Consider the following 27,982-nt stretch of genomic DNA (forward strand, 5'->3'; position numbering starts at 1 on the left):
CAAATTCTCCCTCAGTGTACCCGAACGGGTGCCGGAGTGTGGTGACTAGGGGATTCTCACAGTAACTTCATTGCAGTGTTAATGGAAGCCTACTTGTGACACTAATAAATAAATAAACTTTGGTTAGTCTGGTCAGTCTCTGGTTAGTCTGGTCAGTCTCTGGTTAACCAGGTAGTTGCTCTGTGCGTTACAAATGTGTTTGCTTTTCTAGAGAGTGTGAAGCTGCAGAATACCAGCCGGAAGCACTCGGTATCGCGGAGTCTGAAACATCTCTTTCATTCTTCCAGCAAGTTTGTGAAAACATTGAAAAGGTTTCTGTCCAAGAATCTTGCCATAATCTGCAAAGTTCAAATGAAACGGGAGCTCAGCATTGAACTCGGGAAACCAGAAACCAAATACTGGATGTTCCAGAACCCCCCAACACCCCCTCCCCAATCCCCCCTCCCCCCAACCCTCCCAAACCCCGCAACCCCGCCTCCCCAACCCCCTCCCCCAACTCCCCCTCTCCCAACCCCCCTCCCCCCAACCCCAATCCCCTTCCCCCAACCGCCCCTCCCCCAACCCCAAACCCCCTCTCCAAACCCCGTCCCCCTCCCCAAACCCCCTCCCCCTCACTCCAAAGCCCATCCCCAATACCCATCCCAATCCTAACATTCCTGTTTCCCACCCAAATTCCCCACAGTAACCCCGCCTCCCCCCACCTCACAGCCCGTCCCATCGCACCCCTCCCCTCGCACCCCTCCCCTCGCTCCCAGCTCAGCAAACCATGGACCTCGGGGTGGGGGGGCGTTGAGTGGGTGAGGGGGAAAGGCACCGAGCAGTGGTGGGGGTAGAGTGGGGGGGGGGGTTGGTGGGTGTAACTGCTGAGTGGGGGGGGGGCGGTGTGCGATTGGGGGGAAGTGAGTGTGGGGGTGTGTGAGGGGGGTTGGCCGCTGAGCAGTGGGAGGGGGGGGGGGGGCGGTGTGCGATCGGGGGGAAGTGAGTGTGGGGGGGTGTGAGGGGGGTTGGCCGCTGAGCAGTGGGAGGGGGGGGGGGGCGGTGTGCGATCGGGGGGAAGTGAGTGTGGGGGTGTGTGAGGGGGGTTGGCCGCTGAGCAGTGAGGGGGGGGGCGGTGTGCGATCGGGGGAAGTGAGTGTGGGGGGGGTGTGAGGGGGGTTGGCCGCTGAGCAGTGGGAGGGGGGGGGCGGTGTGCGATCGGGGGGGAAGTGAGTGTGGGGGTGTGTGAGGGGGGTTGGCCGCTGAGCAGTGAGGGGGGGGGGGGGCGGCGGTGTGCGATCGGGGGAAGTGAGTGTGGGGGGGTGTGAGGGGGGTTGGCCGCTGAGCAGTGGGGGGGGGGGGGGGGGGGCGGTGTGCGATCGGGGGGAAGTGAGTGTGGGGGTGTGTGAGGGGGGTTGGCCGCTGAGCAGTGGGAGTGGGGGGGGGGTGGTGTTAATGTGAGTGCCGCTCACTGACTGCGAATCTCCTTCTTCCTCAGAGGACTTTACATTGCTGCCATTTTTTACCATAACGATGATGTCCTGGTGACCAATGATGATCAGATCCCGATGATGGAGATCGATGATTCCTCCTCCAGCTCACTAATGCAGGATTTTCATTGGTTCACAAAGGTTCACACGGTCTTTTCTGACATTTAATTGCTTGTGAATCATTGACAATAATCTCAACACCCACCTCCCAACCAGAAAGATATGGGAGTGCCGCACTGTCAGAGGGTCAGTACTGAGGGAGTGCTGCACTGTCAGAGGGTCAATACTGAGGGAGTGCTGCACTGTCAGAGGGTCAGTACTGAGGGAGTGCCGCACTGTCAGAGGGTCAGTGCTGAGGGAGTGCTGCACTGTCAGAGGGTCAGTACTGAGGGAGTGCCGCACTGTCAGAGGGTCAGTACTGAGGGAGTGCCGCACTGTCAGAGGGTCAGTGCTGAGGGAGTGCCGCACTGTCAGAGGGTCAGTACAGAGGGAGTGCTACACTGTCAGAGGGTCAATACTGAGGGAGTGCCGCACTGTCAGAGGGTCAGTGCTGAGGGAGTGCCGCACTGTCAGAGGGTCAGTACTGAGGGAGTGCCGCACTGTCAGAGGGTCAGTGCTGAGGGAGTGCTGCACTGTCAGAGGGTCAGTACTGAGGGAGTGCTGCACTGTCAGAGGGTCAGTACTGAGGGTGTGCTGCACTGTCAGAGGGTCAGTACTGAGGGAGCACCGCACTGTCAGAGGGTCAGTACTGAGGGAGTGCCGCACTGTCAGAGGGTCAGTGCTGAGGGAGTGCTGCACTGTCAGAGGGTCAGTACTGAGGGAGTGCTGCACTGTCAGAGGGTCAGTACTGAGGGAGTGCTGCACTGTCAGAGGGTCAGTACTGAGAGAGTGCCGCACTGTCAGAGGGTCAGTACTGAGGGAGTGCCGCACTGTCAGGGGGTCAGTACTGAGGGAGTGCCGCACTGTCAGAGGATCAGTGCTGAGGGAGTGCTGCACTGTCAGAGGGTCAGTACTGAGGGAGTGCTGCACTGTCAGAGGGTCAGTACTGAGAGAGTGCTGCACTGTCAGAGGGTCAGTACTGAGGGAGTGCCGCACTGTCAGGGGGTCAGTACTGAGGGAGTGCCGCACTGTCAGAGGATCAGTGCTGAGGGAGTGCCGCACTGTCAGAGGGTCAGTACTGAGGGAGTGCTGCACTGTCAGAGGGTCAGTACTGAGAGAGTGCTGCATTGTCAGAGGGTCAGTCCTGAGGGAGTGCTGCACTGTCAGAGGGTCAGTACTGAGGGAGTGCCGCACTGTCAGGGGGTCAGTACTGAGGGAGTGCCGCACTGTCAGAGGGTCAGTACTGAGGGAGTGCCGCACTGTCAGAGGATCAGTGCTGAGAGAGTGCCGCACTGTCAGAGGGTCAGTGCTGAGGGGGAATATTTTTTACACAGTGAGTTGTGAATCACAAATCCAGTGACAAAAGATTCAATTTTAAATTTCAAAATGGATTTCGATTATTCATTAAGAAATATACAGGATTCTGGGAGAGTTCAGGATGAATTACAGTCACTACCGTGTGTTTGTTGTGGGAGCAACACCAGAAATCTCCAGAAGCTTCCACAACTTTAAACTTCTTAATTTCTTTCAGCTATCTTGTACATGGGATGAGGTCAGGTGGTTGCGACAGAACCTGCCCATTTCCACATCCTGCTCCTCCATCCTGCAGTCACGGCACAAGATGCTGAATGCAGTCACTCAGTTACAGGTGAGTGAGGTGAGGGAGAGAGCAATGCCCACACACACAGGCTCTGCCAATATTGTACACAATGTTCCACAGCCTCCCCCCAGGTGGACAGACTCCTGTCTGCGAGTGTCAGCGAGATGTCACATTGTGTATTTAACATGAGTTTATTGCTGCACTGAGGGTGGCAGATTGATGGGATCTTCAGGCCTGTGTTCAAACTTTTATTGGTCATCTTTAACTGTTTGCGGTTCTGAGATTTGCCTTGCAGGTTGTTGTTACAATAGAGGCAATACAGGGATACACAGAATCCTCTGGACTATTCACTGACCAGGAGACTACTTACATTAAAGTGTGGATACGGGCCACACTCCAGTCCTATGTTAACCGTTGGTCTGCCAAGTATCTAACATTACAATCCAGACAGGCACATACCATCACAATGGGGACAGTGTAGAGGGAGCTTTACTCTGTATCTAACCCCGTGCTGTACCTGTCCTGGGAGTGTTTGATGGGGACAGTGTAGAGGGAGCTTTACTCTATATCTAACCCCGTGCTGTACCTGTCCTGGGAGTGTTTGATGGGGACAGTGTAGAGGGAGCTTTACTCTATATCTAACCCCGTGCTGTACCTGTCCTGGGAGTGTTTGATGGGGACAGTGTAGAGGGAGCTTTACTCTATATCTAACCCCGTGTTGTACCTGTCCTGGGAGTGTTTGATGGGGACAGTGTAGAGGGAGCTTCGTTCTGTATCTAACCCCGTGCTGTACCCGTCCTGGGAGTGTTTGATGGGGACAGTGTAGAGGGAGCTTTACTCTGTATCTAACCCCGTGCTGTACCTGTCCTGGGTGTGTTTGATGGGGGACAGTCTAGAGGGAGCTTTACTCTGTATCTAACCCCGTGCTGTACCTGTCCTGGGAGTGTTTGATGGGGACAGTGTAGAGGGAGCTTTACTCTGTACCTAACCCCGTGCTGTACCTGTCCTGGGAGTGTTTGATGGGGACAGTGTAGAGGGAGCTTTACTCTGTATCTAACCCCGTGCTGTACCTGTCCTGGGAGTGTTTGATGGGGACAGTGTAGAGGGAGCTTTACTCTGTATCTAACACCGTGCTGTACCTGTCCTGGGTGTGTTTGATGGGGGACAGTGTAGAGGGAGCTTTACTCTGTATCTAACCCCGTGCTGTACCTGTCCTGGGAGTGTTTGATGGGGGACAGTGTAGAGGGAGCTTTACTCTGTATCTAACACCGTGCTGTACCTGTCCTGGGAGTGTTTGATGGGGACAGTGTAGAGGGAGCTTTACTCTGTACCTAACCCCGTGCTGTACCTGTCCTGGGAGTGTTTGATGGGGACAGTGTAGAGGGAGCTTTACTCTGTACCTAACCCCGTGCTGTACCTGTCCTGGGAGTGTTTGATGGGGACAGTGTAGAGGGAGCTTTACTCTGTACCTAACCCCGTGCTGTACCTGTCCTGGGAGTGTTTGATGGGGACAGTGTAGAGGGAGCTTTACTCTGTATCTAACCCCGTGCTGTACCTGTCCTGGGAGTGTTTGATGGGAGACAGTGTAGAGGGAGCTTTACTCTGTATCTAACCCCGTGCTGTACCTGTCCTGGGAGTGTTTGATGGGGGACAGTGTAGAGGGAGCTTTACTCTGTATCTAACCCCGTGCTGTACCTGTCCTGGGAGTGTTTGATGGGGACAGTGTAGAGGGAGCATTTCTCCATGCTAAGATGTTGGAGGGAGGTGTAACCAGGGCATGTGCAGTGCCTGCTCCTTAAAGGCTTGGTGTTTCTCCAGCTGTGATGATGCTCGAGAGTTGCTGCTATCCTGACAGTGATTTGCTGGTTGCTCAGTGCCACATTGTCCTTCTATAGACATTACTCGGCACCCAGAACCTGGGCAGAGTTCACTATGAGCCCATCAAGGATCGGCATGGAAATGTGTTGCTGGTGACGGTGAGGGAGCTGGAGAGTCAGTTCTCATTCATCAATGGCAAGTGGATCCAGATCTGCAAGTTTCAAAGCCAGAGGAAGTCATTGTCCACTCTGGAGGAGCCCACAGCACTTGATATCTTACTCATAACAATCCAGGTTTGTACCAAAGTTCCAGTGTAGAGGGAGCTTTACTCTGATTCTAACCCCGTGCTGTTCCTGTCCTGGGTGTGTTTGATGGGGACAGTGTAGAGGGAGCTTTACTCTGATTCTAACCCTGTGCTGTACCTGTCCTGGGTGTGTTTGATGGGGGACAGTGCAGAGGGAGCTTTACTCTGTATCTAACCCCATGCTGTACCTGTCCCGGGAGTGTTTGATGGGGGACAGTGTCGAGGGAGCTTTACTCTGTATCTAACCCCGTGCTGTACCTGTCCCGGGAGTGTTTGATGGGGGACAGTGTCGAGGGAGCTTTACTCTGTATCTAACCCCGTGCTGTCCCTGTCCTGGGTGTGTTTGATGGGGGACAGTGTCGAGGGAGCTTTACTCTGTATCTAACCCCGTGCTGTACCTGTCCTGGGAATGTTTGATGGGGACAGTGCAGAGGGATCTTTACTCTGTATCTAACCCCGTGCTGTACCTGTCCTGGGAGTGTTTGATGGGGGACAGTGTAGAGGGAGCTTTACTCTGTACCTAACCCTGTGCTGTACCTGTCCTGGGAGTGTTTGATGGGGACAGTGTAGAGGGAGCTTTATTCTGTATCTAACCCCGTGCTGTACCTGTCCAGGGAGTGTTTGATGGGGACAGTGTAGAGGGAGCTTTACTCTATATCTAACCCCGTGCTGTACCTGTCCTGGGAGTTTTTGATGGGGACAGTGTCGAGGGAGCTTTACTCTGTATCTAACCCCGTGCTGTACCTGTCCTGGGAGTGTTTGATGGGGGACAGTGTAGAGGGAGCTTTACTCTGTATCTAACCCCGTGCTGTACCTGTCCTGGGTGTGTTTGATGGGGGACAGTGCAGAGGGAGCTTTACTCTGTATCTAACCCCATGCTGTACCTGTCCCGGGAGTGTTTGATGGGGGACAGTGTCGAGGGAGCTTTACTCTGTATCTAACCCCGTGCTGTACCTGTCCCGGGAGTGTTTGATGGGGGACAGTGTCGAGGGAGCTTTACTCTGTATCTAACCCCGTGCTGTCCCTGTCCTGGGTGTGTTTGATGGGGGACAGTGTCGAGGGAGCTTTACTCTGTATCTAACCCCGTGCTGTACCTGTCCTGGGAATGTTTGATGGGGACAGTGCAGAGGGATCTTTACTCTGTATCTAACCCCGTGCTGTACCTGTCCTGGGAGTGTTTGATGGGGGACAGTGTAGAGGGAGCTTTACTCTGTACCTAACCCTGTGCTGTACCTGTCCTGGGAGTGTTTGATGGGGACAGTGTAGAGGGAGCTTTATTCTGTATCTAACCCCGTGCTGTACCTGTCCAGGGAGTGTTTGATGGGGACAGTGTAGAGGGAGCTTTACTCTATATCTAACCCCGTGCTGTACCTGTCCTGGGAGTTTTTGATGGGGACAGTGTCGAGGGAGCTTTACTCTGTATCTAACCCCGTGCTGTACCTGTCCTGGGAGTGTTTGATGGGGGACAGTGTAGAGGGAGCTTTACTCTGTATCTAACCCCGTGCTGTACCTGTCCTGGGAGTGTTTGATGGGGACAGTGCAGAGGGATCTTTACTCTGTTTCTAACCCTGTGCAGTACCTGTCCTGGGAGTGTTTGATGGGGACAGTGCAGAGGGATCTTTACTCTGTTTCTAACCCTGTGCTGCAGCTGCCCTGTAAACTGAATCTCATTGTCCCCACAAAGGTATAATGTGATGAAGAGCTGTGTTGTTGTATTTTGTGCTCACTTCACATTCCTGTACCAGTGCTGAGTCACATTTCAGCGTGGGCCCCTCATCTCCGTTTCTCTGCAGAGTATGTTCATGCTGTGGGAGTGGTCAGTCCTGTTTACCCATCCCTAAACTCTGATATTTTCTCTCCTGCTCTTGCAGGATGTCTTGTCGTATCAGAGGAGGAGTCAGAAAAGATTGAACCCTGGCCTGTATTTAGGCTATTTGAAACTCTGCAGCTCTGTCGATCAGATCAAGGTGTTGGTCCCATCCCGGATGCCCAACATGCTTTGCCACGTCAAGGTGCGCGACAACAGCAATGTTTCCAGGTACGACCCTCACCTGACCTCCCGTCAATCGCCTACTTCTCTATCAGAGCAGGAATATTACCCCCTTTACCCCGAAATCATTCCAAACTGTCGCCCAACTGAATCTGGAATCCTGGACGTTTACTTTCAATGTGTGTCTGTGACTTGTGCACTCGGACGCAGTGATGACTGTGTGATAGAATTTAACACTCAGCTTGAGTATGAGGAAACGGACTGAAATATCGGTGTGAAACTCAAACAAGGGAAGTTACGAAGGCGTGAGGATGGAATTGTCCAAAGTGGACTGGTCATATAGATTAATACAATCACAGAATCCCTACAGTGCAGCAAGAGGCCATTCTGTCCATCGTGCCTGCACCGACAACAATCCCACCCAGACCCTACCCTGATAATTCCCTGACACTAAGGGGCAATTTACCATGACCAATCCACCTAACCTGCACATGTTTGAGCTGTTGGAGGAAACCGGAGCACCCGGAGGAAACCCATGCAGACATGGGGAGAATGTGCAGACTCCACACAGACAGTCACCCAAGCCGGGATCGAACCCAGGTCCCTGGCGCTGTGAGGCAGCAGTGTTAACCACTGTGCCACCCTAGTAGATAAGACAATAGATCGGCAGTGGCAGACATTTAGGGAGATAATTCATGATTCCCAGCAAAAAGACATGCCAATGAAAAGGAAAGTGACTCTAAGGGGAGGAGGAACCTACCATGGATAACCAAAGAAGTTAAGGAGGGCATTAAGTTGAAAGTGGAAACATATAAGATGGTAAAGGTTAGGATCAGGCCACATGAGTAGGATCGATTCAGAATGCAGCAAAGATGGACTAGAAAAAAATCAGAAAGCAGAAAACAAACAACGAGCTTTTTTAAGTACATTAAAAGGAAGATAAAAGTAAAAGAAAGCATTAGTCCCGAGGAGAATGAAACTGGGGAAGGAATTATGGGAAACAAAGAAATGACAGAGAATCATAGAATCCCTACAATGCAGAACAAGGTCATTTGGCCCATCAAGCCTGCACTGATTCTTTGACAGAGCATCTTATCCAGGCCAGCCTATTCCTGTAATCCCACGTGTTTACTCCACTGATCCCACTAACCTACACATCTGGAGTCACTAAGCAGCAATTTAGCACGGCTAATTCACCTAACCTGCACATCTATGGAGAGTAGTTAAATACATATTTTGCATCAGTCTTTATTGTAGAGGATATTACAAGCATCCCAGAAACAGGAAATAAAATACAGGGGAGGAATTAAATACAGTCACTATTACCACAGGCAAACTAATGGGGTTAATGGCTGACAAATCGCCTGGACCTGATGGTTTCCAAATGCATTGGTCGTCATTTTCCAAAACTCCTTGGATTCTGGGACTGTGCCAAAGGATTGGAAAACTGCAAATGCCCTTATACCCTCATTCAAAAAGGAAAGGAGGCGATATGCAGGAAACTACAGGCCAGTTAGCCTAGCTTCAGTTATAGAAAGAATATTAGAATTGATGATTAAGGAGAGAGCAGCAGTGCATTTGGAAAGTCATAATCTGACCAAACAGAGACACCAACGCCTCTACTTTCTCAGAAGACTAAGGAAATTTGGCATGTCCGCTACGACTCTCACCAACTTTCACAGATGCCCCATAGAAAGCATTCTTTCTGGTTGTATCACAGCTTGGTATGGCCCCTGCTCGGCCAAAACCGCAAGGCACTACAAAAGGTCATGGATGTAGCCCAATCCATCACGCAAACCAGCTTCCCGTCCATTGACTCTGTCTACACTTCCTGCTGCCTCGGCAAAGCAGCCAGCATAATCAAGGACCTCATGCACCTCGGACATTCTCTCTTCCACCTTTTTCCATCGGGAAAAAGATACAAAAGTCAGAGGTTATGTACCAACCGACTCAATAACAGCTTCTTCCCTGCTGCTGTCAGACTTTTGAATGGACCCACCTCGCATTAAGTTGATCTTTCTCTACACCCTAGTTATGACTGTAACACTACATTCTGCACTCTCTCCTTTCCTTCTCTATGAATGGTATGCTTTGTCTGTGTAGCGCGGAAGAAACAATACTTTTCACTGTATACTAATATATATGACAACAACAAATCAAATCAAAATCAAAGGTTTCAATAAAGAGAAAGCACGTCTGACAGACTTACTCGAGTTATTTGAGGAGGTATCAGCCAGAGTAGGTAGAGGAGACAGGCAATGTTGTATATTGGGATTTTCAAAAGGCATTTGATGAGGTGCCACACACAAGGCCAGTGTGCAAAGTAGGAGCTCATGCTGCTGGAGGTAATATTCTGGCAAGATTAGAAGATTGGCAAACCAACTGGAAACCATAAGGAGGTCCTTCTCAGGTTGGAGGTCAGTAACCAGTGGAGTGCCACAGATCAGTGCTGGGACCACAGCTCTTCACAATATATATTAATGATTTGGAGGAAGGAACAGAGTGTACTGTGTCCACGTTTGTGGATGATAGAGATGGGAGGGAAGGAAAGTTATAAGGAGGATATAAATATAAACTAGTGAGATATTGACGGGTTAAATGAGTGGGAGAAAATTGGCAAATGGAATTCAATGTGGAAAATGTGAGATTGTTCATTTTGAAGGAAAGAATGAGAAGGCGGATTATTATTTAAATGGAGAGAGACGGCAGAAAGCTGGAGCACAAAGAGAGTTGGGGGATCCTTGTTCCTGAAACCCAGAAATCTAGCACACAGCGACAGAAGGTAATGGAGAAGCAATTGGAATACTGGCTTTTATTTCAAGGGGGCTGGAGTATAACGGTAAAGAGGTGTTGCTGTAACTGCAGGAGGTACGAGTGAGGCCACATTTCGAATATTGTACAGTTTTGGTCTCTTTATTTAAGGAAAGATATATTGTTATTGGAGGCAGCCCGGGGGAGATTTACTAGGATGATCCCGGGTATGGAGGGACTGCCATATGAGGAACGATTAAGCAGCATGGCGTTCAAAAGCATGAGGAGATATGATTGAAACATTTAAGATTTTTAGAGGTTCGGTAGGATAAACATTGGGAGGATGTTTCCACTCATGGGAGCGCGTCAGACCGGGTTGCGGGGGGGGGGGGGGGGGGGGGGGGGGGCGGTGCTCATTGCAGATAGATTGACGAAGAATATCTTCTGTCAAAGAGTGGAGAGTCTTTGGGATTCTTTGCCCCAGGAAGCTGTGGAGTCCCTGAACATTCCCAGGGCTGAGATCAATAGGCTTTGATCAGTGGGGGAGTTAAGGGTTACAGGGAGAAGGCAGGAAAGTGAATTTAGGAATGTGAGTGTTAGATCAGTCATGATCTTTTTAAATGGTGGAACAAGCTCGAAGGGCTGAATGGCCTACTCCTGTTCCTATTTCTTATGGTCTTATGGTCTTCTTGTCCAGAAGATATTTGACAAGGTGTCATGTCAAAACCTAAACTAAGAGCTCATGGTGTCGGAGACAACATTTTCAGGTTGGCAAGATGTAAATAGTGGAGTGCCACCGGGATCGGTGATGGGGTCTGAACAATCTGTATCAATGAAGGGACTGAAGGTATAGTTGCGAAGTTTGCTGATGGCACAAAGATAGGTCGGAGAGTAAGTTGTGAGAAAGACACAAGGACCAAATTTCCTGGCTGTTGACGGCAGCGGGATCTTCTGGACCCGCTGATAGTGCACCCCCGCCATGGGTGTCCCGCTGATAGTGCACCCCCGCCATGGGTGTCCCGCTGATAATGCACCCCCGCCATGGGTGTCCCGCTGATAGTGCACCCCCGCCATGGGTGTCCTGCTGATAGTGCACCCCCGCCACGGTTCTCCCTCTGATGTGGGGTGCAGTCAATGGGAAATCTCACTGACGGCAGCAGAACTAAAAGATCTTGCTGCTGACAAATGGTAAAACTGTTCTCCTGAAGGCTGGGTAGTTTGCTGCGGACAATGGTCTGTTTGAGGTTGTGCCATTCTCACACCCCCACTTCTTGCCTTCAAACAACCGCACAACCTCAAACAGACTATTGTCCGCAGCAAACTACCCAGCCTTCAGGAGAACAGTGACCACGACACCACTCAACCCTGCCACAGCAACCTCTGCAAGATGTGCCGGATCATCGACACGGATGCCATCATCTCACCTGAGAACACCATCCACCTGGTACACGGTACATACTCTTGCAACTCGGCCAACGTTGTCTACCTGATATGCTGCAGGAAAGGATGTCCCGAGGCATGGTACATTGGGGAAACTATGCAGACGCTGCGACAACGGATGAATGAACACCGCTCGACAATCACCAGGCAAGACTGTTCTCTTCCTGTTGGGGAACACTTCAGCGGTCATGGGCATTCAGCCTCTGATCTTCGCGTAAGCGTTCTCCAAGGCGGCCTTCACGACACACGACAGCGCAGAGTCGCTGAGCAGAAACTGATAGCCAAGTTCCGCACACATGAGGACGGCCTCAACCGGGATCTTGGGTTCATGTCACACTATCTGTAACCCCCACAGCTTGCCTGGACTTGCAGAATCTCACTGGCTGTCCTGTCTGGAGACAATACACATCTCTTTAACCTGTGCTTAATGCTCTCTCCACTCACATTGTTTGTACCTTTAAGACTTGATTAGCTGTAAAGACTGCATTCCAATCATTATTCTGTAAATTGAGTTTGTGTCTCTGTGCCCTGTTTGTGAGCCGAACTCCACTCCACCTGACGAAGGGGCAGCGCTCTGAAAGCTAATGGCTTTTGCTACCAAATAAACCTGTTGGACTTTAACCTGGTGTTAAACTTCTTACTGTATTTACCCCAGTCCAACGCCGGCATCTCCACATCATGGCTACATTTCTTCTCCACAGAGAGGACTGGGAGTGGGTGCAAAAGCTGTCGGAACACCAGTTACTGAGTGCTGAGGGAGAGGTGACTGAGGCACGGAACCCACTTTACTACGATCTCCAAGCAGCTGCGAAAGCTTTGCTCAAATACATTAACCTACCAATACAGCAGGTACTATCCTCAGCACTATCAAATGTCCAATCTCTGAGTCACTCAGTGTATGCATACCCCAAAGGTCGGGTTAGGGCTGAGTATATTTGGGGGGCATTAATCAAATCACAGATAGGAACCTCTCACTGCAACACTCTGATATACCCCACACCCCTCACTGTAACACTCTGATATACCCCACACCCCTCACTGTAACACTCTGATATACCCCACACCCCTCACTGTAACACTCTGATATACCCCACACCCCTCACTGTAACACTCTGATATACCCCACACCCCTCACTGTAACACTCTGATATACCCCACACCCCTCACTGTAACACTCTGATATACCCCACACCCCTCACTGTGACACTGATATACCCCACACCCCTCACTGTAACACTCTGATATATCCCACACCCCTCACTGTAACACTCTGATATACCCCACACCCCTCACTGTAACACTGATATATCCCACACCCTTCACTGTAACACTCTGATATACCCCACACCCCTCACTGCAACACTCTGATATACCCCACACCCCTCACTGTAACACTCTGATATACCCCACACCCCTCACTGTAACACTCTGATATACCCCACACCCCTCACTGTAACACTCTGATATACCCCACACCCCTCACTGTAACACTCTGATATACCCCACACCCCTCACTGTAACACTCTGATATACCCCACACCCCTCACTGTAACACTCTGATATACCCCACACCCCTCACTGTAACACTCTGATATACCCCACACCCCTCACTGTAACACTCTGATATACCCCACACCCCTCACTGTGACACTGATATACCCCACACCCCTCACTGTAACACTCTGATATACCCCACACCCCTCACTGTAACACTCTGATATAACCCACACCCCTCACTGTAACACTCTGATATAGCCCACACCCCTCACTGTAACACTCTGATATACCCCACACCCCTCACTGTAACACTCTGATATACCCCACACCCCTCACTGTAACACTCTGATATACCCCACACCCCTCACTGTAACACTCTGATATATCCCACACCCCTCACTGTAACACTCTGATATACCCCACACCCCTCACTGTAACACTCTGATATACGCCACACCCCTCACTGTAACACTCTGATATACCCCACACCCCTCACTGTAACACTCTGATATACCCCACACCCCTCACTGTAACACACTGATATACCCCACACCCCTCACTGTAACACTCTGATATATCCCACACCCCTCACTGTGACACTGATATACCCCACACCCCTCACTGTAACACTCTGATATATCCCACACCCCTCACTGTAACACTCTGATATACCCCACACCCCTCACTGTAACACTCTGATATACCCCACACCCCTCACTATAACACTCTGATATAACCCACACCCCTCACTGTAACACTCTGATATAGCCCACACCCCTCACTGTAACACTCTGATATACCCCACACCCCTCACTGTAACACTCTGATATACCCCACACCCCTCACTGTAACACTCTGATATACCCCACACCCCTCACTGTAACACTCTGATATATCCCACACCCCTCACTGTAACACTCTGATATACCCCACACCCCTCACTGTAACACTCTGATATACGCCACACCCCTCACTGTAACACTCTGATATACTCCACACCCCTCACTGTAACACTCTGATATACCCCACACCCCTCACTGTAACACACTGATATACCCCACACCCCTCACTGTAACACTCTGATATATCCCACACCCCTCACTGCAACACACTGATATACCCCACACCCCTCACTGTAACACTCTGATATATCCCACACCCCTCACTGCAACACACTGATATACCCCACACCCCTCACTGTAACACTCTGATATACCCCACACCCCTCACTGTAACACTCTGATATACCCCACACCCCTCACTGTAACACACTGATATAGCCCACACCCCTCACTGTAACACTCTGATATACCCCACACCCCTCACTGTAACACTCTGATATATCCCACACCCCTCACTGTAACACACTGATATACCCCACACCCCTCACTGTAACACTCTGATATACCCCACACCCCTCACTGTAACACTCTGATGTACCCCACACCCCTCACTGTAACACTCTGATATACCCCACACCCCTCACTGTAACACTCTGATATACCCCACACCCCTCACTGTAACACTCTGATATACCCCAAACCCCTCACTGTAACACTCTGATATACCCCACACCCCTCATTGTAACACTCTGATATACCCCACACACTGCATGGGGCGTCTTTTTAGAGTGTGTTTAGGTCTATCTATGTGGGTCTTTCTCTCTATTGGAGTGGATGTGGGTATATCTGTGAATGTGTGTGTGTGTGTGTGTGTGTGGGGTGGGGGGGGGGGTGGGGGGCGATGTGTGTGGGTATGTTTGTAAGGCTGAAGCATTCGCAACAATCTTCAGCAGAAGTGCCGAGTGGATGATCCATCTCAGCCGGCTCCAGTGGTCCCCAGCATTTCAGATGCCAGTCTCCAGCCAATTTGATTCACTCCACGTGATATCAAGAAACGGTTGGAGGCACTGGATACTGCAAAGGCAATGGGCCCTTATAACATTCCGGCAATAGTACTGAAGACTTGTGCTCCAGAATGTGCCGCTCCCCTGGCCAAGCTCTTCCAATACAGTTACAACACTGCCATCTACCCAACAATGTGGAAAATTGCCCAGGTGTGTCCTGTACACAAAAAGCAGGACAAACCCAACCCGGCCAATTACTGCCCCGTCAGTCTACTCTCGATCATCAGTAAAGTGATGGAAGGGGTCATCGACAGCGCTATCAAGCAGCACCTGCTCAGCAATAACCTGCTCAGTGATGCCCAGTTTGGGTTTTGCCAGGGTCACTCAGCTCCTGACCTCATTACAGCCTTGGTTCAAACATGGACAAAAGAGCTGAATTCCAGAGGTGAGGTGAGAGTGACTGCCCTTGACAACAAGGCTGCATTCGACCGAGTGTAGCATCAAGGAGCCCGAGCGAAACTGGAATCAGTGGGTATCAGGGGGAAAACTCTCCACTGGTTGGAGTCATACCTACCCAAAGGGAGATGGTTGTGGTTGTGGAGGGTCAGGTATCTCAGCTCCAGAACATCTCTGTAGGAGTTCCTCAGGGTTGTGTCCTCGGCCCAACCATCTTCAGCTGCTTCATCAATGACCTTCCCTCCATCATAAGGTCAGAAGTGGGGATGTTCACTGATGATTGCACAATGTTCAGCACCATTCGCGACTCCTCAGATACTGAAGCAGTCCATGTTCAAATACAACAAGATCTGGACAATATCCAGGCTTGGGCTGACAAGTGGCAAATAACATTCGCGCCACACAAATTCCAGGCAATGACCATCACCAACAAGAGACCATCTAATCACCACCCCTTGACATTCAATGGTGTAACCAGCACTGAATCCCCCACTGTCAACATCCTTGGGGTTACCATTGACCAGGAACTCAACTGGACTCACCACATAAACACAGTGGCTACAAGAGCAGGTCAGAGGCTAGGAATACTGCAGTGAGTAACTCACCTCCTGACTCCCCAAAGCCTGTCCACCATCTGCAAGGCACAAGTCAGGAGTGTGATGGAATACTCTCCACTTGCCTGGATGGGTGCAGCTCCAACAACACTCAAGAAGCTCGACACCATCCAGGACAAAGCAGCCCCGCTTGATTGGCACCACATCTACAAACATCTACAAAGAGGGAGGTCATGCCTCACTAACCTGGTGGAGTTTTTTGAAGAAGTGACTAGAATGGTTGACAAGGGAAGGATGTCGTCTATATGGACTTTAGTAAAGCGTTTGACAAAGTCCCTCATGGTAGGCTGGTGAAAAAGGTTGGATCTCATGGGATAAAGGGGGAGGCTAGATGGGCGGAGAACTGGCTTGGTCACAGAAGACAGAGGGTGGTAGTGGAAGGGTCTTTTTTCGGCTGGATGCCTGTGACTAGTGGTGTTCCACAGGGCTCTGTATTGGGACCTCTGCTGTTTGTGATTTATAGAAACAATCTGGAAGAAGGTGTAACTGGGGTGATCAGTAAGTTTGCGGACGACATGAAAATGGCTGGACTTGCAGATAGTGAGGAACATTGTCAGAGGCGACAGAAGGATATAGATTGGCTGGAAATTTGGGCAAAGAAATGGCAGATTGAGTTCAATCCAGATAAATGCAAAGTGATTTTGGTAGAACTAACGTACGGGGGAGCTATACGATAAATGGCAGAACCATAAAGGGTGTAGATACGCAGAGGGACCTGGGTGTGCAAGTCCACAGATTCTTGAAGGTGACGTCTCAGGTGGAGAAGGTAGTGAAGAAGGCATATGGCATGCTTGTCTTTATAGGACGGGGCATAGAGTATAAAAGTTGGGGTCTGATGTTGCAGTTGTATAGAACGTTGGTTCGGCTGCATTTGGAATACTGCGCCCAGTTCTGGTCGCCACACTACCAGAAGGACATGGAGGCTTTGGAGAGAGTACAGAGGAGGTTTACCAGGATATTGCCTGGTATGGAGGGGCTTAGTTATGAGGAGAGATTGGGTAAACTGGGGTTGTTCTCCCTGGAATGACGGAGGATGAGGGGAGACTTAATAGAGGTGTATAAAATTATGAAAGGCATAGATAGGGTGAACGGTGGGAAGCTTTTCCCCAGGTCGGTGGTGACGTTCACGAGGGGTCATAGGTTCAAGGTGAAGGGGGGGGGGGGGTGGGGGAGGTTTAACACAGATATCAGAAGGACATATTTTACACAGAGGGTGGTGGGGGCCTGGAATGCGCTGCCAGGCAAGGTGGTGGAGGTGGACACACTGGGAACGTTTAAGACTTATCTAGATAGCCACATGAACGGAGTGGGAATGGAGGGATACAAATGAATGATCTAGTTTGGACCAGGGAGCGGTGCGGGCTTGGAGGGCCGAAGGGCCTGTTCCTGTGCTGTATTGTTCTTTGTTCTTTGTTCTATCCATTCCCTCCACCCCTGACGCTCAGTAGCAGCAGTGTGTACTATCTACAAGATGCACTGCAGCAATTCACCAAAGATCCTTAGACAAACCCATGATCACTTCCATGTTGAAGGACAAGGGCAGCAGATAAAAGGGAACACCTTTTATAATAAACACCTTCGATAATAAGATAAAAGTTCCCCTCCAAGTCACTCACCATCCTGACTTGGAAATATATCGCCGTTACTTCGCAGTCGCTGGGTCAAAATCCTGGAATTCCCTCCCTAACAGCATTGTGGGTCAACCCACAGCACATGGACTGTAGCGATTCGAGAAGGCAGCTCACCACCACCTTCTCAAGGGCAACTAGGGATGGGCAATAAATGCTGGACTAGCCAGCGACACCCATGTCCCATAAATGAATATAATAAAGTGTGTGGATCGGTGTGTGTGTGCGTGTGCCTGCATGTGTGTGTGTGTGTGTGGGTGTGTGGGTGATTGAGTGTAAGTGTGTTTGTGTGTGAGTCTGTGTGTGAGTGGGCGTGTGTGTGAATGTGTGTGTGTGTGAGTATGTGTGTGGGTGTGTGTGTGAGTATGTGTGTGGGTGTGTGTGTGAGTATGTGTGTGGGTGTGTGTGTGAGTGTGTGTGTGTGTGTGAGTGTGTGTGTGTCTGGGTGTATTTGTGGGTGTGTGTCTGGATGTGTGTCAGTGTGTGTGTGTTTGGGTGCCTGCGTGTGTGCCTGGGTGTGTGTCTGGATGTGTGTGTGTGTGGGTGTGTGTCTGGATGTGTGTTTGTGTGTCTGGGTGTATGTGTGGGTGGGTGTCTGGGTGTATGTGTGGGTGTGGGTGTGTGTCTGGGTGTGTGTCTGGATGTGTGTCTGAGTGTGTGTCTGGGTGTGTCTGTGTGTGTGCATGTCTGGGTGTGTGTGTGTCTGGGTGTGAGTCTGGGTGTGTGTGTGTGGGTGTGTGTCTGGATGTGTGTTTGAGTGTGTGTCTGGGTGTGTCTGTGTGTGAGTCTGGGTGTGTGTGGGTGTGTGTGTGGGTGTCTGTGTGTGTGTGGATGTGTGTGGGGGTGTGGGGGTGAGTCTGGGTGTGTGTGTGGGTGTGTGTCTGGATGTGTGGCTGAGTGTGTGTCTGTGTGAGTCTGGGTGTGAGTCTGGGTGGGTGTGTGTGGGTGTGTGTGTGGGTGCGTGTGTGGGTGCGTGTGTGGGTGTGTGTGTGGGTGCGTGTGTGGGTGTGTGTGTGGGTGTGTGTGTGGGTGCGTGTGTGGGTGCGTGTGTGGGTGTGTGTGTGGGTGCGTGTGTGGGTGTGTGTGTGGGTGCGTGTGTGGGTGCGTGTGTGGGTGTGTGTGTGGGTGTGTGTGTGGGTGCGTGTGTGGGTGCGTGTGTGGGTGCGTGTGTGGGTGTGTGTGTGGGTTACTGTGTGGCTGTGCTGCTCCTCAGTTGTCTGATGCTTTGTGGATTTCAGGCGAAGCAGTTTCGTGTCTTCACTCAGGAGGTGCTGGAATTTGGTCATAATGTCTCCTTCCTCCTGCTGCTTCCCTCCGCGGAGTCAGTCTGCACGGCCCCTGGTCAGGGAAATCCCTACAACCAGCGCTCCGGCTTCCTCTACCTCCCACTACAGATGTTTGAATTGGGTATGTAGAAATCTCCGTTTCCAGCCAGTGCTTTCTCTGGTCATTTCACACAGAGTCACACAGTGGGGTGGCAGCAAGCAATGCTTTTGTGACCCTTTTTATTTATTGTTTCACTCCAAGTCCCCTGGATCGGTGTCCCAGACTGCATTATGTTTCCGTGCTGATAAATTCCTGCCACTTTGGCTGCTTCCACTTGAGATGATTGGAGCAACTGTGCTTAACCAGGCACTCACCCTGCACCCTGTCAGTCTGACTGTACTGAGAACAGACACTCACACTGTACTGGCGTGCGAGTGTAAGATACAGGAGCAGCGAGTGTAAGATACTGGAGCGCGAGTGTAAGATACCGGAGCAGCGAGTGTAAGATACCAGAGCGCGAGTGTAAGATACCGGAGCGCGAGTGTAAGATACCGGAGCAGCGAGTGTAAGATACCGGAGCAGCGAGTGTAAGATACAGGAGCAGCGAGTGTAAGATACAGGAGCGCGAGTGTAAGATATCGGAGCGCGAGTGTAAGATACAGGAGCGCGAGTGTAAGATACAGGAGCGGCGAGTGTAAGATACAGGAGCGGCGAGTGTAAGATACAGGAGCGCGAGTGTAAGATACAGGAGCGGCGAGTGTAAGATACCGGAGCGCGAGTGTAAGATACCGGAGCAGCGAGTGTAAGATACCGGAGCAGCGAGTGTAAGATACAGGAGCAGCGAGTGTAAGATACAGGAGCGCGAGTGTAAGATATCGGAGCGCGAGTGTAAGATACAGGAGCGCGAGTGTAAGATACCGGAGCAGCGAGTGTAAGATACAGGAGCGCGAGTGTAAGATACAGGAGCAGCGAGTGTAAGATACAGGAGCAGCGAGTGTAAGATACAGGAGCAGCGAGTGTAAGATACAGGAGCGCGAGTGTAAGATATCGGAGCGCGAGTGTAAGATACAGGAGCGCGAGTGTAAGATACCGGAGCAGCGAGTGTAAGATACAGGAGCAGCGAGTGTAAGATACCGGAGCGTGAGTGTAAGATACAGGAGCAACGAGTGTAAGATACAGGAGCAGCGAGTGTAAGATACAGGAGCGCGAGTGTAAGATATCGGAGCGCGAGTGTAAGATACCGGAGCGCGAGTGTAAGATACAGGAGCGCGAGTGTAAGATACCGGAGCAGCGAGTGTAAGATACAGGAGCAGCGAGTGTAAGATACCGGAGCGTGAGTGTAAGATACAGGAGCAACGAGTGTAAGATACAGGAGCGCGAGTGTAAGATACCGGAGCAGCGAGTGTAAGATACAGGAGCAGCGAGTGTAAGATATCGGAGCGCGAGTGTAAGATACAGGAGCGCGAGTGTAAGATACCGGAGCAGCGAGTGTAAGATACAGGAGCAGCGAGTGTAAGATACCGGAGCGCGAGTGTAAGATACAGGAGCGCGAGTGTAAGATACAGGAGCGCGAGTGTAAGATACCGGAGCGGCGAGTGTAAGATACAGGAGCGCGAGTGGAAGATACAGGAGCGCAAGTGTAAGATACTGGAGCAGCGAGTGTAAGATACAGGAGCGCGAGTGTAAGATACAGGAGCAGCGAGTGTAAGATACCGGAGCAGCGAGTGTAAGATACCGGAGCAGCGAGTGTAAGATACAGGAGCAGCGAGTGTAAGATACAGAAGCGTGAGTGTAAGATATCGGAGCGCGAGTGTAAGATACAGGAGCGCGAGTGTAAGATACCGGAGCAGCGAGTGTAAGATACAGGAGCAGCGAGTGTAAGATACCGGAGCGCAAGTGTAAGATACAGGAGCGCGAGTGTAAGATACAGGAGCGCGAGTGTAAGATACCGGAGCGGCGAGTGTAAGATACCGGAGCGCGAGTGTAAGATACAGGAGCGCGAGTGTAAGATACAGGAGCGCGAGTGTAAGATACAGGAGCGCGAGTGTAAGAAACAGGAGCAGCGAGTGTAAGATACCGGAGCAGCGAGTGTAAGATACCGGAGCAGCGAGTGTAAGATACCAGAGCGCGAGTATAAGATACCGGAGCAGCGAGTGTAAGATACCGGAGCGGCGAGTATAAGATACCGGAGCAGCGAGTGTAAGATACAGGAGCGCGAGTGTAAGATACAGGAGCGCGAGTGTAAGATACAGGAGCGCGAGTGTAAGATACAGGAGCAGCGAGTGTAAGATACAGGAGCAGCGAGTGTAAGATACAGGAGCAGCGAGTGTAAGATACAGGAGTGGCGAGTGTAAGATACCGGAGCGCGAGTATAAGATACCGGAGCAGCGAGTGGAAGATACCGGAGCGGCGAGTGTAAGATACAGGAGTGGCGAGTGTAAGATACAGGAGCGCGAGTGTAAGATACAGGAGCAGCGAGTGTAAGATACAGGAGTAGCGAGTGTAAGATACAGGAGCGCGAGTGTAAGATACAGGAGCAGCGAGTGTAAGATACCGGAGCGGCGAGTGTAAGATACAGGAGTGGCAAGTGTAAGATACAGGAGCGCGAGTGTAAGATACAGGAGCGCGAGTGTAAGATACCGGAGCAGCGAGTGTAAGATACAGGAGCAGCGAGTGTAAGATATCGGAGCGCGAGTGTAAGATACAGGAGCGCGAGTGTAAGATACCGGAGCAGCGAGTGTAAGATACAGGAGCAGCGAGTGTAAGATACCGGAGCGCGAGTGTAAGATACAGGAGCGCGAGTGTAAGATACAGGAGCGCGAGTGTAAGATACCGGAGCGGCGAGTGTAAGATACAGGAGCGCGAGTGGAAGATACAGGAGCGCAAGTGTACGATACTGGAGCAGCGAGTGTAAGATACAGGAGCGCGAGTGTAAGATACAGGAGCAGCGAGTGTAAGATACCGGAGCAGCGAGTGTAAGATACCGGAGCAGCGAGTGTAAGATACAGGAGCAGCGAGTGTAAGATACAGAAGCGTGAGTGTAAGATATCGGAGCGCGAGTGTAAGATACAGGAGCGCGAGTGTAAGATACCGGAGCAGCGAGTGTAAGATACAGGAGCAGCGAGTGTAAGATACCGGAGCGCAAGTGTAAGATACAGGAGCGCGAGTGTAAGATACAGGAGCGCGAGTGTAAGATACCGGAGCGGCGAGTGTAAGATACAGGAGCGCGAGTGTAAGATACAGGAGCGCGAGTGTAAGATACAGGAGCGCGAGTGTAAGAAACAGGAGCAGCGAGTGTAAGATACCGGAGCAGCGAGTGTAAGATACCGGAGCAGCGAGTGTAAGATACCAGAGCGCGAGTGTAAGATACCGGAGCAGCGAGTGTAAGATACCGGAGCGGCGAGTATAAGATACCGGAGCAGCGAGTGTAAGATACAGGAGCGCGAGTGTAAGATACAGGAGCGCGAGTGTAAGATACAGGAGCGCGAGTGTAAGATACAGGAGCAGCGAGTGTAAGATACAGGAGCAGCGAGTGTAAGATACAGGAGCAGCGAGTGTAAGATACAGGAGTGGCGAGTGTAAGATACCGGAGCGCGAGTATAAGATACCGGAGCAGCGAGTGGAAGATACCGGAGCGGCGAGTGTAAGATACAGGAGTGGCGAGTGTAAGATACAGGAGCGCGAGTGTAAGATACAGGAGCAGCGAGTGTAAGATACAGGAGTAGCGAGTGTAAGATACAGGAGCGCGAGTGTAAGATACAGGAGCAGCGAGTGTAAGATACCGGAGCGGCGAGTGTAAGATACAGGAGTGGCAAGTGTAAGATACAGGAGCGCGAGTGTAAGATACCGGAGCGTGAGTGTAAGATACAGGAGTGGCAAGTGTAAGATACAGGAGCGCGAGTGTAAGATACAGGAATGCGAGTGTAAGATACCGGAGCACGAGTGTAAGATCCCGGAGCGTGAGTGTAAGATACAGGAGTGGCAAGTGTAAGATACAGGAGCGCGAGTGTAAGATACAGAAATGCGGGTGTAAGATACCGGAGCGTGAGTGTAAGATACCGGAGCGTGAGTGTAAGATACAGGAGCACGAGTGTAAGATACAGGAGCACGAGTGTAAGATACTGGAGCGTGAGTGTAAGATACCGGAGCGTGAGTGTAAGATACAGGAGCACGAGTGTAAGATACAGGAGCACGAGTGTAAGATACTGGAGCGTGAGTGTAAGATACCGGAGCGTGAGTGTAAGATACCGGAGCGTGAGTGTAAGATACAGGAGCACGAGTGTAAGATACCGGAGCGTGAGTGTAAGATACAGGAGCACGAGTGTAAGATACAGGAGTGGCGAATGTAAGATACTGGAGCGCGAGTGTAAGATACAGGAGCGCGAGTATAAGATACCGGAGCAGCGAGTGTAAGATACAGGAGCGCGAGTGTAAGATACAGGAGTGGCGAGTGTAAGATACAGGAGCGCGAGTGTAAGATACTGGAGCAGCGAGTGTAAGATACCGGAGCAGTGAGTGTAAGATACCGGAGTGGCGAGTGTAAGATATCAGAGCACGAGTGTGGGATACCGGAGCCGCGAGTGTAAGATACCGGAGTGGTGAGTGTCAGATACAGGAGCGCGAGTGTAAGATATCGGAGCAGCGAGTGTAAGATACAGGAGCAGCGAGTGTACGATACCGGAGCGCGAGTGTAAGATACCAGAGTGGCCAGTGTAAGATACAGGAATGGCGAGTGTAAGATACAGGAATGGCGAGTGTAAGATACCGGAGCGCGAGTGTAAGATACCGGAGCGCGAGTGTAAGATACCGGAGCAGCGAGTGTAAGATACCGGAGCGCGAGTGTAAGATACCAGAGCAGCGAGTGTAAGATACAGGAGCAGCGAGTGTAAGATACCGGAGCAGCGAGTGTAAGATACCGGAGCAGCGAGTGTAAGATACCGGAGCGCGAGTGTAAGATACCGGAGCAGCGAGTGTAAGATACCGGAGCGCGAGTGTAAGATACAGGAGCAGCGAGTGTAAGATACCGGAGCAGCGAGTGTAAGATACCGGAGCGCGAGTGTAAGATACCGGAGCAGCGAGTGTAAGATACCGGAGCGCGAGTGTAAGATACCGGAGCAGCGAGTGTAAGATACAGGAGCAGCGAGTGTAAGATACCGGAGCAGCGAGTGTAAGATACCGGAGCAGCGAGTGTAAGATACCGGAGCGCGAGTGTAAGATACCGGAGCAGCGAGTGTAAGATACCGGAGCGCGAGTGTAAGATACCGGAGCAGCGAGTGTAAGATACAGGAGCAGCGAGTGTAAGATACCGGAGCAGCGAGTGTAAGATACCGGAGCGCGAGTGTAAGATACCGGAGCAGCGAGTGTAAGATACCGGAGCGCGAGTGTAAGATACCGGAGCAGCGAGTGTAAGATACCGGAGCGCGAGTGTAAGATACCGGAGCAGCGAGTGTAAGATACAGGAGCAGCGAGTGTAAGATACCGGAGCAGCGAGTGTAAGATACCGGAGCGCGAGTGTAAGATACCGGAGCAGCGAGTGTAAGATACCGGAGCAGCGAGTGTAAGATACAGGAGCGTGAGTGTAAGATACCGGAGCGCGAGTGTAAGATACCGGAGCGCGAGTGTAAGATACAGGAGCGGCGAGTGTAAGATACCGGAGCGCGAGTGGAAGATACCGGAGCGTGAGTGTAAGATACAGGAGCGGCGAGTGTAAGATACCGGAGCGCGAGTGTAAGATACCGGAGCGCGAGTGGAAGATACCGGAGCGTGAGTGTAAGATACAGGAGTGGCGAGTGCAAATTTCTAATTTTCATTCTGCTGTTGTTGTTTATCTTGAGGTCAAATTCCAGAACGGGAGAATTGGAAACCGGAACAGAGTTCATTTCAACCTGAACCATATTTTGGTAGCAATAATAGCAAGACAGATTATTATTTGAATGGGTGTAAATTGAGAGAGGTGGATACTCAGCGAGACCTTGGAGCCCTCGTGCATCAGTCGCTGAAAGTAAGCGCGCAGGTACCGCAGGCAGTAAAGAAGGCAAATGGTATGTTGTCCTTCATAGCGAGAGGATTTGAGTACAGGAGCTGGGATGTTTTGCTGCAATTGTATAGGGCGTTGGTGAGGCCACACCTGGAGTATTGTGTACAGTTTTGGTGACCTTATCTGAGGAAGGATGTCCTTGCTATAGAGGGAGTACAGCGAAGGTTTACCAGGCTGATTCCTGGGATGGCAGGTCTGTCATATGAGGAGAGACTAGGTGGGTTCGGATTATATTCACTGGAGTTTAGAAGAGTGAGAGGGGATCTCATAGAAACTTATAAAATTCTAACAGGGTTAGACAGGGTAGATTCAGAAAGAATGTTCCCAATGGTGGGGGAGTCCAGAACTAGGGGTCATAGTTTGAGGATAAGGGATAAACTTTTAGAACTGAGGTGAGGAGAAATTTCTTCACCCAGAGAGTGGTGAATGTGTGGAATTCACTCCCACAGAAAGTAGTTGAGGCAAAAACATTGTCGAATTTCAAGAAGAATTTCAACTTCGCTCTTGGGGCTAATGGGTTCGAGGGATATGGGGGGAAGGGGGGAATCAGGATATTGAATTCGATGATCAGCCATGATCAAAATGAATGGCAGAGCAGACTCGAAGGGCTGAATGGCCTCCTCCTGCTTCTAGTTTCTATGTTTCTATGATGGCAGTTCTGTGAAGACGTGTGAAGATGAAATGTGAACTTGATTTAGATGTTGATTAATTGGGTGTTTGGGAGTCTTGGTGAGGGGTTGTGAGGAATGTCACTCTGGAACATCAAACAGTTAGTACAGTATCACATTCTGACACATTGCTCCTGTTCTCCGCTCCAACAGTGCACTTCTGCTGCTACAGGGAAAGATTCATGAGTCGGTACTGCCTTGTGTCCACGCTACTGGAGATAGACTCACTCATTTCCCAGCAAGTCGTGCGAGAGGCTATTTCAGATGAAGAGCTTCTCGCTGCAAAACAGAGACAAAAGATGGTGTCAGAGTCAGTGCAGGTAGGACCGCAGCACTTCATATTCCATTCAGAAATGCCCAGAGCCCTCGATTAGATTCCAGTCTGTAACTCACTCCCGGGTATCAGTTATTCTATATATAAACCACCCCGAACCCCTCGATTAGATTCCAGTCTGTAACTCACTCCCGGGTATCAGTTATTCTATATATAAACCACCCCGAACCCCTCGATTAGATTCCAGTCTGTAACTCACTCCCGGGTATCTGTTATTCTACATATAAACCACCCCGAACCCCTCGATTAGATTCCAGTCTGTAACTCACTCCTGGATATCTGTTATTCTATATATAAACCACCCTGAACCCCTCGATTAGATTCCAGTCTGTAACTCACTCCCAGGTATCTGTTATTCTATATATAAACCACCCCGAACCCCTCGATTAGATTCCAGTCTGTAACTCACTCTCAGGTATCTGTTATTCTATATATAAACCATCCTGAACCTCTCGATTAGATTCCAGTCTGTAACTCACTCCCAGGTATCTGTTATTCTATATATAAACCACCCCGAACCCCTCGATTAGATTCCAGTCTGTAACTCACTCCCAGGTTGCTGTTATTCTATATATAAACCACCCCGAACCCCTCGATTAGATTCCAGTCTGTAACTCACTCCCGGGTATCTGTGATTCTATATATAAACCACCCTGAACCCCTCGATTAGATTCCAGTCTGTAACTCACTCCCAGGTATCTGTTATTCTATATATAAACCACCCCGAACCCCTCGATTAGATTCCAGTCTGTAACTCACTCTCAGGTATCTGTTATTCTATATATAAACCATCCTGAACCTCTCGATTAGATTCCAGTCTGTAACTCACTCCCAAGTATCTGTTATTCTATATATAAACCACCCCGAACCCCTCGATTAGATTCCAGTCTGTAACTCACTCTCAGGTATCTGTTATTCTATATATAAACCATCCTGAACCTCTCGATTAGATTCCAGTCTGTAACTCACTCCCGGGTATCTGTTATTCTATATATAAACCACCCCGAACCCCTCGATTAGATTCCAGTCTGTAACTCACTCCCGGGGAGCTGTTATTCTATATATAAACCACTCCAAACCCCTTGATTAGATTCCAGTCTGTAACTCACTCCCGGGTATTTGTTATTCTATATATAAACCACCCCGAACCCCTCGATTAGATTCCAGTCTGTAACTCACTCCCGGGGAGCTGTTATTCTATATATAAACCACTCCAAACCCCTTGATTAGATTCCAGTCTGTAACTCACTCCCGGGTATTTGTTATTCTATATATAAACCCCTCGACAGGCGCATGTGCGGTACAGGCGAGTGTGCGTTACGGGTGAGTGTGTGGTACGGGTGAGTGTGTGGTATGGGCGAGTGTGCGTTACGGGCGAGTGTGCGTTACGGGCGAGTGTGCGTTACGGGTGAGTGTGTGGTACGGGCGAGTGTGCGTTACGGGCGAGTGTGCGGTACAGGCGAGTGTGCGTTACGGGTGAGTGTGTGGTACAGGCGAGTGTGTGGTACAGGCGAGTGTGCGTTACGGGTGAGTGTGTGGTACAGGCGAGTGTGTGGTACGGGTGAGTGTGCGTTACGGGTGAGTGTGTGGTACGGGCGAGTGTGCGGTACGGGCGAGTGTGCGTTATGGGCGAGTGTGCGGTACAGGTGAGTGTGCGGTACAGGTGAGTGTGCATTACGGGCATGTGTGTGGCACGGACGAGTGTGCGGTACAGGTGAGTGTGCGGTACAGGCGAGTGTGCGGTACAGGCGAGTGTGTGGTACGGGCGAGTGTGCGGTACAGGTGAGCGTGCGGTACAGGTGAGCGTGCGGTACAGGCGAGTGTGCGGTACAGGCGAGTGTGCGGTACAGGTGAGTGTGCGGTACGGGCGAGTGTGCGGTACGGGCGAGTGTGCGGTACAGGCGAGTGTGCGGTACAGGCGAGTGTGCGGTACAGGTGAGCGTGCGGTACAGGCGAGTGTGCGGTACAGGCGAGTGTGTGGTACAGGTGAATGTGTGGTACGGGCGAGTGTGCGGTGCAGGCAAGTGTGCGGTACGGGTGTGAGTGTGGTACGGGCGAGTGTGCGGTACAGGCGAGTGTGCGGTACAGGCGAGTGTGCGGTACAGGTGAGTGTGCAGTACGGGCAAGTGTGCGATACAGGCGAGTGTGCGGTACAGGCGAGTGTGCGG

The 27,982-nt window shown here is 50.9% G+C and overlaps 1 protein-coding gene across 1 annotated transcript in view; it reads left to right on the plus strand.

The window, feature by feature from the left end:
• LOC144501850 (ankyrin repeat and fibronectin type-III domain-containing protein 1-like) overlaps window positions 1–27,982 on the plus strand; it is a 157,542-nt gene that overhangs the window by 108,184 nt on the left and 21,376 nt on the right. The window contains exons 10-17 of the mRNA XM_078225896.1: window positions 212–311; window positions 1,475–1,607; window positions 3,097–3,213; window positions 5,061–5,276; window positions 7,159–7,325; window positions 12,170–12,317; window positions 18,748–18,916; window positions 25,634–25,800. Coding sequence (XP_078082022.1) covers window positions 212–311; window positions 1,475–1,607; window positions 3,097–3,213; window positions 5,061–5,276; window positions 7,159–7,325; window positions 12,170–12,317; window positions 18,748–18,916; window positions 25,634–25,800 — 1,217 coding nt within the window. The remainder of the gene's footprint in view (window positions 1–211; window positions 312–1,474; window positions 1,608–3,096; window positions 3,214–5,060; window positions 5,277–7,158; window positions 7,326–12,169; window positions 12,318–18,747; window positions 18,917–25,633; window positions 25,801–27,982) is intronic.

The sequence above is a fragment of the Mustelus asterias genome, chromosome 12 (genome assembly GCF_964213995.1).
Source record: "Mustelus asterias chromosome 12, sMusAst1.hap1.1, whole genome shotgun sequence".
Lineage (NCBI taxonomy): Eukaryota > Metazoa > Chordata > Chondrichthyes > Carcharhiniformes > Triakidae > Mustelus > Mustelus asterias.